This window comes from Vicia villosa, linkage group LG1 (assembly GCF_029867415.1).
Source record: "Vicia villosa cultivar HV-30 ecotype Madison, WI linkage group LG1, Vvil1.0, whole genome shotgun sequence".
In the NCBI taxonomy this organism is placed as follows: Eukaryota; Viridiplantae; Streptophyta; class Magnoliopsida; order Fabales; family Fabaceae; genus Vicia; species Vicia villosa.
The window spans coordinates 19159466-19172823 of record NC_081180.1 but is presented as its reverse complement, the minus strand read 5'-3'; the positions used below and the strand labels follow the sequence as shown (position 1 = coordinate 19172823).

At 31.6% G+C, this 13358-nt stretch overlaps 2 protein-coding genes across 3 annotated transcripts; both read left to right on the top strand.

Moving 5' to 3' along the window:
* Positions 1 to 640: 640 nt before the first annotated feature.
* LOC131630267 (protein CHUP1, chloroplastic) lies at positions 641 to 7492 on the top strand. Of its 2 annotated transcripts, XM_058901063.1 has the most exons (9): positions 641 to 792; positions 875 to 961; positions 4709 to 5288; positions 5481 to 5921; positions 6016 to 6147; positions 6359 to 6540; positions 6641 to 6752; positions 6834 to 6977; positions 7112 to 7492. In XM_058901063.1, the coding sequence occupies exons 2-9, from the start codon at positions 939 to 941 to the stop codon at positions 7223 to 7225; spliced, it is 1728 nt and encodes a 575-aa protein (XP_058757046.1). In that variant the 5' UTR covers positions 641 to 792; positions 875 to 938; the 3' UTR covers positions 7226 to 7492. The 2 variants fall into 2 exon arrangements, with proteins under 2 accessions (XP_058757046.1, XP_058757053.1); XM_058901070.1 differs by lacking the exon at positions 641 to 792 and having other exon boundaries at positions 875 to 957.
* Positions 7493 to 10884: 3392 nt separating this feature from the next.
* Positions 10885 to 12610, top strand: LOC131630257 (diacylglycerol O-acyltransferase 3-2). Its single transcript, XM_058901055.1, has 2 exons — positions 10885 to 11272; positions 11684 to 12610. The coding sequence occupies exons 1-2, from the start codon at positions 10958 to 10960 to the stop codon at positions 12416 to 12418; spliced, it is 1050 nt and encodes a 349-aa protein (XP_058757038.1). The 5' UTR covers positions 10885 to 10957; the 3' UTR covers positions 12419 to 12610.
* Positions 12611 to 13358: the final 748 nt, after the last annotated feature.

The following is a 13358-nucleotide window of genomic DNA, read 5'->3' as shown; positions in this document are numbered from 1 at the left end:
TTATATATCAGATATTTAGTTAGTTGCTAATCAAGTGTGACAAATGTGTAGGAATTTCAATTTAGTGATGGTGTAAATGTGGCAATATGTAGGCTTCTATTTAGTCATGTGACAGATGTTTAGATAAATCTTATTTGATTACGGTTTAATCATAGCAACACTTTAAGCTATGTGCAATTACTCACCTTACACTCTTTAATAACCTATCTTGCTAACTAATTATACTTAAACCTAAACTCAAAAATGTTATAGTGTGAATACAAATATTCAAATCCAATAATCCGTAAGAAAAAGACATACATTTTTATTTTGGCTCCAAATGCATATTGTTAGAAGTTTGTTAGGAAATTAAGTAACAACTAGTTTAATATAAACATCTTAAGATACTTAATTCTTGTAATTATACCGATGTACCAACTAGAAAAGGGTTAATTTTGTGTTCACACCACTATAGCAAGAGGGTTAAAAATTTAAGCACATGAATTCAAGAGCCAAGTTACAAAAGACAATCACAACCTCCTTGACATGAAGTCACAACAAACAAGTGAAAACTTGGAATTTTTCCTTAAAATATTTTAAGTATTACTTCAAAGGGAATCACTTATTTACCTATATACTCAACCCCCTACAACCCTTTTTCTCTCCATAGTCTTCCTCTTCATCATACATTTCCAACTCTCTTTCAATCAAATATCAATTGCCACAAAGAAGAAAAAAATGCATATAAGACAAGTATATATAACCACCTAATCTCATTGGTGAAAAGTGGGACTATAGTTCCTAAAAGCCAAGGTACCAATTTTCTCTTTTTAACCATAATTCATCTATATCTATCTCTTGCACAAAATTCATGCATGTTCATATTTCTTACTAGATAATGACATCAAGGAGATTTTATTGGCATAGCTTGGAAAGGATTTCTTGATGATTCATGTGAAATGTACAACAAGTTCTTAGGCAGGTATTTATGCTAATTAATTAATTAATTTCTGATTAAAGGAATAGAGACAAACATGTGATTTAGTAAATATGTTTTTTGCATTTGGTGTTATGTGAAATATGTGGCAAGAAAGTAGTGAGTAGTAAACGGTGGTTTCTGATTTTTTTTGTCTCTTACTTTCATGCACACATTCATGCAATGTCACATGTGGATATGCTTCTGAATTTCCTTCACATTTCACGGATTCAATAATCTAAATGTTTGGTGAGAAAAAATTGTACATATATAACACCAACCAATACACCTTTGGGATATACGTTAAACATTGGCAATCATTCATGTTTTACCCAATTAAGTAATGAAACAAATTTTATAAACAAATCAAACCTGGTCATAAATTTACTTGACATACATTTTTTTATAGGACAATAATACTTAGTTGTATTTCCTTGAATGTTATTTGTGTGGTTATAACAAATGGATCCATAACCACTCAAACTAAATTTATTTTAAATATTTTATAAAGAACAATTGTAATTTAATTTTATATTTAGTGACACCTCTACATAAGTAAATTATTGGGGGCCTATTGGATTTGAGAATATTGTTTTTATCGACAATGAATCATGACTCAAGAATTTATGTACATCTTTTTGTTAGTGGTTTTGCTTTACTCGATTCCATGCCTACTTACTACTTAGATTTACTAGGCTAGTTTTTGGATGCATTTGCATGCCTTGCTGCCCTATCTCCTTTTTTCTTTTTAATAATAATCATTAAAAATAGTATAATAATTTATAATTTATTTTTATATCAAGTAAAATTTTATTTTTTATTTAAAATTAAAATATTTAAAACCAAAATTTTATAAAAAACTAATATTCAAAATATAATTAAAATATATTAAATTAAATAAACACTAACAGCATGAAAAAAATTCATTAATGGAATTTATATCTTATATATATATTTTATATATATATATATATATATATATATATATATATATATATATATATATATATATATATATATATATATATATATATATATATATATATATGAGGAGGGTTATATTTACTCGAAGAGTAAGTGTTCAACACTTACTCCAAATCATAACCATTGATTATTATTAATCCAACGATTTTAATTATATATATATATATATATATATATATATATATATATATATATATATATATATATATATATATATATATATATATATATATATATATATATATATATATATATAGCTTTAAACTTAAAAATCTATAATTAATAATGGTAAAATAAAATAAAAAATAAATTTATATTATTAATTAAACGAGAGCTTAATTTATTCAACCTAGATGATTATACTATTATCAAATGACTTTTTCTAAATAAAATTTATTTATAAACAACTTATTACATTAATACAAAATTATAAATAAATATTGTCGTTAGAAATTAAACACTAAATAATTTACACGTATTTAACTCAGTCAATAGTTATCTTATCTCATCCCGTTAACATATATTGAGTTATCTCATCCACACATATCCATACCAAAATAATTCATTACAGTGAATTTTTTTCATTTTAAATATTAAAAAAAGAGTATTGTTATGTTTGCTATTATAATCATGTCAATCAATCATAAACTTCTTTTTTTAGGAAAATGTTAATTACAAAATTAGTTGTAAATATGAGTGGCTAAATTTCACATCGGTTATGAATGAATGAAATGTCAAATTTGAGTAAAAATATGACATTTCTTGTAGTCCTGAAGCATTGGACGTCTATTATTACTCCCGACTCTCCCGAACTCTCCCAACAAATTTGTGTAAAACCAAATATAAAATCTGAATTTGTAAGTTATGTATTAATTAGAGTACAAGCTAGCTTGACTCCTTTTTTATCAATAATATATATTATTTAAAGTAAATTACTTTATTTTTTTTATACAAAATGAATTGCTTTACTTTAACTCCGCCAATTAACACATATTGAATATCTTAGCTATTTATCTTTGTTAATATTTGATTCCCCCTATGTTATGTAACTGTCTTTGGCTCTTTGCTTGAATTCATAGTGGTAATTAGCCGTGAAGATAAAGAAAAGAATGTGATACAATACGAACCAAACTTTATAAATTTGATTTTGACATCAAAGACCTTCTTAGAAACATTACGTATGACTTATCAAAGTGTTGCTCCCCCCTTAAACATTGAAGAGAATAATTAAGTAAATTATTACTGCTCAAGTAATAATAAATCATTTGGAAATCAACTAGGTTGTTTAATTACTCTCTAAGCTAGAAATTGAAAATTCAAGCCGTTATTATTAATCTATTGAAAATCAATTATACTATTTGATTTTGTTGTATTTGAAATAACAAAAATGTTCCTTCCACTAAAACATAGTGAATGAGAATCCTAAATAGAAAAGAAACATCATCACTAGTGAGAAACTAGAAGTCAAAAAGGAAAAACAAGTTGAAGAAAGATATATAACTAAAATGTATAAATGGTAGCATTTGTATAAAATTTTTAACATACTTCATTTAGGTAAAGGGGATTCTTGTTTATTTTAAAAATATATGATTGAATCAAACAATTTTTATTTTTTTTCAATTTGGTTTAGATTTTGTATAGACACATAAAAAAATTATTTATTATTTATCATCCATTTTTAAAATAAATAATAAATCATGTTGGATTTAATTGTAAATATTTAAGTATGGCGTCAATTATGAATAGCAGAAAATTAATTACATAAAAGAACTATTCATATTTTTAACATCCTATAGAGTTGGTTTATAAATTATATTTTAATATTTGTTAAGATATATCATAACTTATAATTATTAGATATATTTTAAAATATTTTTAACAATTTAAAAATTAAATTGAATTATTTAATAATTTATTTTACTATTCTATAGAATTAAATATAAATTTCTTTGTAAAATTTTATTTGCACTTTTACCTATGAATTTACCTACAATTTTCACAAAAAGGAATAAAATAGAATTTATTTATTTTTAATGGGATATCATTATCGTCTATGTATGCACTATATACTAATTGGTTCCTCATTACAACAACTTATTTCTGTCTTACATTACAAGACACATAATAAAACAAAACCACAAAATATGTCCAACTTGGATATTTTATTGTGTGTATGAACAGAATTTATAATCAAAAAAATAGTATCAAACAAAACCTTGTCTTCAAAGGTAGCCAACAAATTTAGTCCATCTTTTTATTTCATAAAAAAAAACTATAGCATAACAGAAATATATCTGAATCATATATCTCAATCCAAAAATAAATTTTATCTAAACTTATGATCTCAAAATTTTATTGGTCATGTGGAAGCAACCCAAGAGACACTAGATAGACCTAGGAATAGGATACATTGAGACATCATGTGGTAACACAAGATGAATAAGAGAGAAAAAAATAAAATGTTTTTTTCTTCCGTTTTGTCCACCATCATCTTAACTGTACATTATGTATCATTCACCTTACATCACTTTCTTTGTGTGTGGTTAGGTTCAATCAACGCCTTCATCTATGGCAACCATCTACCATATACATATACATATACATATACCATTTCTCCACTCACACTCACACACAACACACACGTGTGACGCATAATCTGTCTTTTTTTTCTTATATTATTCTACGTGTCAGGTTCCTGTTACAATACTAGTACTTCCCCTTTGTCCTTCTTTTCATCTTTTTCTCTCTTGTTACACACTCCATTTTCAGTATCATAACCATGAAGCAAAAAAATCCAACATCAACCACACCAACAACTTCGCTCAAACATCAACAACATACTGATACTAAGTCTCCACAAACAACAACAGCAACACCAACAACACGTTTCAGAGTAAGAGCTTCTTCTAAGACACCACCAGAGATTGTCAATAGAGTCTCTCCCATTTCATCAACAAGAGCCAAGTCAGTACCTCCTGAGTTAAAGCACAATTCAAAGGCCAAGAGGAGTATTGTGATGAAATCCATTCAAGAGGTTGAAAGTTCTTCTCACAAAGGTAGTACTAGGGAAGTTGAAGAAAATAAGGTTGTTTCCATTGCTCGACCGCGGCGAAGGATGGTGGAGGATGATCATGATGTGAAGGAGAAAAAAGAGTTGCTTGAGAAGCTTGAGGTGAGTGAGAGTTTGATCAAGAGTTTACAGTCTGAGGTGAAGGCTTTGAAGGATGAATTGGAACATGTTACAAGCTTGAAAATTGAGCTTGAGTCTCAGAATATAAAGCTTACTCAGAATCTTGCTACTGCTCAAGCTAATTTAGCAGCTGTTGCAACAACTAGCAGTACTAGAAAGGTGAGAAATTTTTATATTCATTGCTTTGTTTTCTTCTGTTTTGATTCATAGTACATACAACGTGTTTGTTTGTCTGTTATTTCTGTATAATCTGTATAATCGGTAAACAAAATTGAGATGATAAAAGGTTATCTTTCTGTTATAAACTGTTTCCTTGGCAATGAATCTGATTTTTGTTTTTCTTGAATGAAGAATGAGACAATTGGAGAACACAAGAGTTCCAAATTTAAAGACATACAAAAACTCATTGCTGACAAATTGGAAAGGTCTAAGGCGAAAAAAGAAGCTAATCATGACGCGATTTTCGTTAAACCTTCAATTCCACCTCCAACTTCATCACCAAGTCAAGCCATTCGTGAAACTACAAGTATAGGAAGAAAATCACCAACCAATCAAAGCCTCCTACCACCTCCTCCACCGCCACCACCACCGATTCCGTCTCGGCCTTTGGCAAAATTAGGCAACACTCAAAAGGCTCCTGCAATTGTCCAACTATTTCACTCGATAAAAACTCAGGATGCGAAGAAAGACTCCAAAGGATCCATGACTCATCATCATAAACCAATAATAACTAACAGTGCACACAATAGCATTGTAGGGGAAATTCAAAACCGTTCGGCTCATCTGTTAGCAGTAAGCATTAGTGCATTTAATTGTGTTAACGAACTTTCGAAATTGTTCTGTGAATCAATGAGTGAGTGCTGATAAGACTGACCATTGTTTCTAGATAAGGTTGGACATTCAAACAAAAGGGGAGTTCATTAATGAGCTTATTAAAAAGGTGGTTGATGCAGCCTATGTCGATATTGAAGACGTCCTCAAGTTTGTTGATTGGCTTGATGGTGAACTATCTACTTTGGTAAGTTTCTGCCAAAGTTATTTATTGGTGGGCCATTGATGCAATCAATTCGCGTGTTCACTCTTCATATGATAGATAGCTTTGAAAATTTTCTTATATCTAATTTTTATACAATAAAAGAACATCGTTTTCTAATTAAAATCTTTGATTATAAGCATGCATTAACAAAAAATGGTTTATGAGTACCGTCTTATGATCGTGTATTGTGCAGGCTGATGAGCGTGCTGTCTTGAAGCATTTTAAGTGGCCTGAGAAGAAAGCTGATACGATGCGTGAGGCTGCAGTTGAGTATCGTGAGCTTAAAATGTTAGAACAAGAGATTTCATCTTACAAGGATGATCCTGACATTCCATGTGTAGCTAGTTTGAAAAGGATGGCAAGTCTATTAGACAAGTAAGATTATTGTGACAAACTGAGAAAGATTCTATTTATGAACTATAGATTTGATAGATTTATCGGTGGGAGAGGCTAATTATGTTCCTCGTTTTGGTAGGTCTGAGCGGAGCATACAGAAGCTAGTCATGTTAAGAAATTCTGCTATACGTTCGTATCAAGTTTACAACATTCCAACTGCATGGATGCTTGATTCGGGAATAACGAGCAAGGTATTGTTTTCTATGCTTTTACTCGGCCTTTGAAAAGGCTTATTAGAACTTGAGTTGATTAGATATTCACCGTTTACGCAGATAAAGCAGGCTTCTATGACTTTGGTCAAGATGTACATGAAAAGATTGACAATGGAGCTCGAATCCATTCGAAATTCAGACAGAGAATCCAGTCAAGATTCTCTTCTACTACAGGGTGTGCATTTTGCTTATAGAGCGCATCAGGTAATCTTTTAGCAACTTTTAAGGAATGTAAATGAAATCTGTAACCTGTAAACGTTCCGAAAAACGACATTTGAACATATCCTATACTATATTTAGTCATTAAATTCTATCATGTTTTATTTTTTGTTTTGAAGTTTGCTGGAGGTTTGGACTCAGAAACTTTGTGTGCATTTGAAGAGATAAGGCAACGAGTACCAGGAAACCTAGCAGGGTCAAGAGAACTTTTGGCTGGCATAGCATCAACATGAGAAGTCACTGATTTTTAACACTACTGCTAATGGTTACAAAATGTTGGTTACTAAACATTTATTATTCTTAAAATATCTTTTCCAATGCTCAAAGCTTGCTTACTATGAAGTATGAAGTATGAAGCCCCTCAGTCAGAAGATTTTATGAAGAAAGTACACTCCAGTTCATAGATAAGTCTGCTATGAAAATGTAATAACCTGTCTCACAATCTAGGAATAGGATCTTCAATTATGAATTGCTGATTTTAATTAGTAAATTTTTTGAAATAGTTCTCTCTAATGTTGTAGCTTTGCCGTGTGTAGCTTCATATATATATTTAACAATTTACAAAGTTACTTCAATAATGTAATACACTCATGTTTCATGTCAAGTGTAGGGTTTGAAAAAAAATTGTAGTGTTTGGCCTATACATATTGAAGGAGAATTTATCCTGCCACCCTGACTTTGATTTGGCATGAGGGGTGTTGTTACCTTTATGTTTTTACTAATTATTTCTGGATTTTTAAAAGTATTGTTAAATATCGGATTTTTCAAAGGAATATTGGATATTTTGCGTTTATACCGGATATTGCAACAAAAAAAACCGGATATTTTGAGATATTTTTTAGAAATATCGGAAATTTCTGATAAAAACGCATTTCTAGTAAATGTATGAAGAAATACCGGATATTTCGAAATGTTTTGAAGTTTTCTAGATTTTTGAAACTGGTATTTCATATTTGATAGGGAAAAAAAATAAATTTAACACCATCAAATTTTTCAAAAATTTGATAATCTACAAAATATTTTGAATATTTCGGTAGTGTTAAAACAATTTTATTTTGCCTATTAAATATGAACTATCGATTTTTTTAAAATTAAAATAAAAATTACCAAAGATAACAGTACAAATGCATATCAGATTTTTTTCTACCTGTTCTACTGAATTTTCCGTTCGGATATTTTTACAAAGGTAATATGAGTATTAAAAATATATGTGGGGGTGCTAGGTCAAACTACGGGAGTGGCAGGATAAATTCTCATATTCAAGCAGACTCTATTGTGCAAGATTTAGATCCCCTATATTTAATTTTTTCTTTTTAACTTTCTGCTCTGAAGTTGGACCGTTCATAAGACCCACAAAGAAGGCCCAATAATAAACGTTGAGGAAAAATGTGCACAGAACAGGTAGTCTATCATCCCTATTTGGGACACACGATCATGTCCCACATCACATCTCTTGCCTTTGAATCTAATTGAATGGCTACTCGCAGGAGGCGTTGAAACTCATACGGATGGTTTAAACCGCCTCCACTATATAAAAATCAAATCGTGACATTTCTGGTATTCAATTCATTCACATATTCATATTACATTTCACTTAGTTATTATTTTAGATGTTGAAGTGCTAACCTTGCAGATCTACCCCATTTCGGCGTACCAGAAGCTTGCTCCACCGCACCAAGACATTATTTAACAACTTTACTACACATTTTTGTTTTCTTAGCAGAACAGTGGCGCTGACTGTAAAATCGACTCTTGATTCCTGTCACTTCTCTACAAATATACAAAGTATCAATCTTTTTTTCATGAAACTCTGATCTCTCTCTTGAATTGATCAGATAACGAACTCTTGAAGCCATGGTGACATCGTAGATTATCAAAAATTTTGCCTGACGTCTATGTCGTTGTTACGGCCGCTTAAGCTAACAAAGCTTAACCTTTTCCTCCAATAGAGAATGATCTAGTTCCAGTGACCTCTTCGTCCATTCTGGCACAATAAGATCTTGTTCCTCCAAGATTTGACCAGGGAACGCTCCAAGTTTTTCCCTTCTTCCAACCTATGCAATATCTTTGTCGAGGCTAAACATCACAACAACCTCCTTCACAATTGTTACTACTTGGACAAGAGATTCTCCCGAATATTCAAATTATTGCTTACACAAAAATTACAAAATATTACACCTCTTTGTTATATCTTTTATCCTTTTCGACCTTCTTGCCATCCTCTTCACTATCTATAGTCGCCTTCTCACTATCGCTGATGATCTCCCCGTCAACGATCAGTTTCTCCATACCCATCCTCTCCAAAGAAATTTTAATCTCTAGAAAAGAACATTGACTTGACATGTTCGGTGGCATTGTAGAAGGCATCAAGGGCACCCTAGATGTCCTCATTGACAGTTGCGTCATACTCATTCTCTAACTCTCGACGTGATTCTTTTTCCTCTTTTAGAGCCTCTTTGGCGGTAATCACTTAGGAGGACAACTCCTTCTCAAAAGACTGGGCTTTCTCTAAATCTTTTTCTTTGTGGACCAACGTCCCTAGCAAGTTGATAATTCTAGTCGTCAAGTCAGATGAGATGCTTCTTTTTCATGGCTAGACAACTTTTTGACCTCCTTGTGCGAGCCTTCAACTGCCTTTCGGGACTACTCCAACTCCTTATAGAGTTTAGACACCTTCTCTTGAAGAGAGGTTCTTCACAGACAGATAGTCGTCTCACACTTGCTCATCCTTTATTCTTTCTTCTTAGATAAAATGTTGATGGCAAGTACCTCACCCTGACCAGCAGCCGCCATAGTAGTTTAAGAAGCATCATGGAACATGTGGTAAGTAGTTTCGACCATCATTTCCATCTTATAAATATCAGAAAGGCCTTGAATATAAGCATCATCTTGCTCAGAGAAACAACCTCATGCCTCATGGGTGGTCTGAGGCACCCTAAAAGGAAGAGTCACACGGAACCTAGGAAGCACTATGTAAGAGGTTTCGAAAGAAACTCTGACATCACAGAAGCTGAATGACTTAGACCTTTTCTCACGACCCTTTTCAGTCGGATCCTTGTTTCAACCCCACTTATTTTGTCGTTGGCTGAAAAAGGAGCCGAAGGATATTAATATATTAACACAATAAAAAATTTGAACAAGCAGACACACGAATGTCTTTCTGGACGCGAATAAATTATAATATATTAAAAAATTTAAATATAAATCTCAAAATTCAAATTAAATCAAAATTATCTACTATAGTTTAATTATTTTGTGCATACTTAAATTATTTTAAAAAAAAAATTAATAGATTAGCTCTCTTCACACATCATCATTAATCGCATATAATATTTAAATTTTTTTAACACAAAATTTTAGTTAACTTTCAATAAATAAATTATGCATATGTTATTTCTAAAGTTTATTTTATTTTTTAATTTAAAAAAATATATATATTAGTAATTTGATTTTTCAAAACGTATTATTTTAGTGCTTTTTAACTAACTAGAAAAAAAAAACTAAAATATTGATTTTAAAAAAATTAGGTAGTCAATATGAATTTCTTTTTTTTAATTAAGGAATTAAAATAAACCCGATCTTAAGATTCAAAATTAAAAAAGTATTAAACCAATAAAATGAATACCCGTATATTTTCAAATACACGTCAACAAAACTTTTACACGTGTCGCCAGTTGTCCTTTCTCCCAACCACACGATGCATCTAAACTTCCACGAACGGCAGATATCAAACGAATTCATAACCCCGCCACGCGAAAACCAAAATCATCCACACGCCCGCCACATTCAAACCCAAACCCCTTCGCCACGTCACCAACACCCACTCAAAAATCGCCACGAAGTCATTAAATTTCAAAACCACGATTTCGATAACACAGATAATAACAACCACGGATAACAAAAACCAACAGAAAAAAAACTCATTCAACTTTCAACTTCAACGACTCTCACCGTCACCGTCAGACATGGAGGTTTCCGGCACTGTTCTCCGTCAGTTAACCTACATCTCCGGCGCTGGAACTAACCCCAACCGCCGTGGCGTGGTTCCACGGAGAGACGCTGTTAGAGTGAGAATGTCGACGGGGTTTGATTTCCGTGACGAGAGTCACTTGCAGTATTACCAGGACTTGAAGAACAGAGGACCTGTTAAGACCAACGAGAAAAAGATAAAATTGCTCAAACGGTTCTCTGAAAACATTTCATCTTTCCCTCAATTAGGGTTTGCTTCTGATCCAAATCAACCTAATCTCTTCGATCATCTTCAACAAAACCTCATCACGGTAATTTTTATGCCTTTTTTTATCGTCATCTAAATTTTTGCATGTTTGTTGTTCTGAATTAAGCCTTTTTTGCTTTGATTTAAAAATCTGTTTTTTATGTTTTATTTTTTAGGGTTTTTTTTCTTTTATATCCCAAATTATAATGATGAAGATTGTGTGACAAGTTATGACAATTTTGCTTTTATTTTAAAAAAAAAAAAATTGTTTTGTAATTTTAGGGTTTTTTTTTATCTTTTATATCACAAATTATAATGATGAAGATTGTGTGATAGTTATGATAATTTTGCTTTTATTTAAAAAAAAATTGTTTTGTAATTTTAGGGTTTTTTCTTCTATACCACAAATTATGATGAAGATTGTAATTATTAAGGCAAATATTGAATTTGATGTTTTTTACTTGAATGAATACAGGATGGTGGTGAGGAATTACTGAAAGAATTGGAGAAAATTAGAGCAGAAAAGAAGGAAGAGAAGAAGGAATTGAAGAAAAAAATGAAACAAGAGAAGAAAAAGGCTAAACTTAAACCCACTAAGATGAAAACTTGTGATAAATCGGAATCTTCACCGTCATCTTCGTCTTCTGAATCGAGTGATAGCGACTGTGATAAAGTGGTTGACATGAACACCTTCAGAGGTGTTGGCGTTGTTAATGTTGCTGTTGATGTTGCTTCAAAGCCGGTGGATGAATTGCAATTGCAGACCATTATTGATGTTGAAGCTTCCACCCCACATCATCATGTCATGGATTTATGCTCCACAAATGATGCTTCTCTTGTTGTTGGGTTTAGAAAAGAGACTAATGTGGTTATCCCTGCTGCTCAAAAGAGGATTGAGGTCTGCATGGGTAACAAATGCAAGAAATCAGGGGCTGCTGCATTGTTGCAAGAGTTTGAGAAGGTGGTGGGTGTTGAAGGTGTTGGTTCTGTTGTTGGATGCAAGTGTATGGGGAAGTGTAAAAGTGGTCCTAATGTGAGAATTCAGAATTCTGTGGATCATGGCATGGTTCAAGGAGTTAATGATTCTGTTAAGGTTCCGAGTAACCCTCTCTGTATTGGAGTTGGTTTGGAGGATGTTGATACTATTGTGGCTAGATTTTTAGGGGAGGATCATAATGATATGAGTATGGCTGCTTCAACAATGTCTTAGTGAGTAAAAGCTGTAGAAAAGGATAGCCGTGTGCTGATTGTATATAACTTCATTTTGAATGAAAATTAGTTATCATGCATTCTGGTTTTTTGTTTCCTATATTTTCTTTACTCATCTTGTACAACTTGCCCGTGGGTTTCTGACTTTATGTACAGTGAATGTGAAATTATAAAGTCAATCTCTTTACTCTTATTTTGTTTTTGTAGTAATTTTGAAAGATGTGTTATGCCGTTTCACTCATGATTATTTGACTGTTAATTGGTGTTGTTCCTATCGGTGACCCGGTTGGTGTTTATGTTTGCTGCCCACAAACAAAGAGGAAAGGCTAAGAAAAATAACCCTAAACAAAGGAACAACCGTGTATGTTTGGTTTTCATTTTGGAATGGGCAAATGGTTTCTATAATTGGTGGTGTTATATAGAATTGATTTTGTTTTTGGAATTGATTCTAGATGATTTTGCTTTTAGGTTGATTCTAGATGAAGTTAGAATTTGTATCTTTTTGAGCTTAAACGTCATTTACCTTTAAAGTATTGTTTGGATGCACATTCTGATGTTTGATTTCATGTTTTGAGTATGTTTGGTTTCACGTTTGGTCTATTTAGAATTGATTATGAAAGTGTAGAATTTCTCTGTATGTTTTGGTTTATGTTTGGTTTCTCTGTATGTTTGGTTTTACGTTTGGTCTATTTAGAATTGATTGTGTAGAATTTTTCTGTATGTTTGGTTTCATGTTTGGTTTATGAAAGTGTAGTACTTCTCGGTATTTAGAATTGATTGTGTAGAATTTTTCTGTATGTTTGGTTTCATGTTTGGTTTATGAAAGTGTAGTACTTCTCGGTATGTTTGGATTCATGTTTGGTATGTTTGGATTATGAAAGTGTAGTATTTCTCATAATGTTTGATTTCATGTTTGGAGTATGTTAGGTTTCATGTTTGGA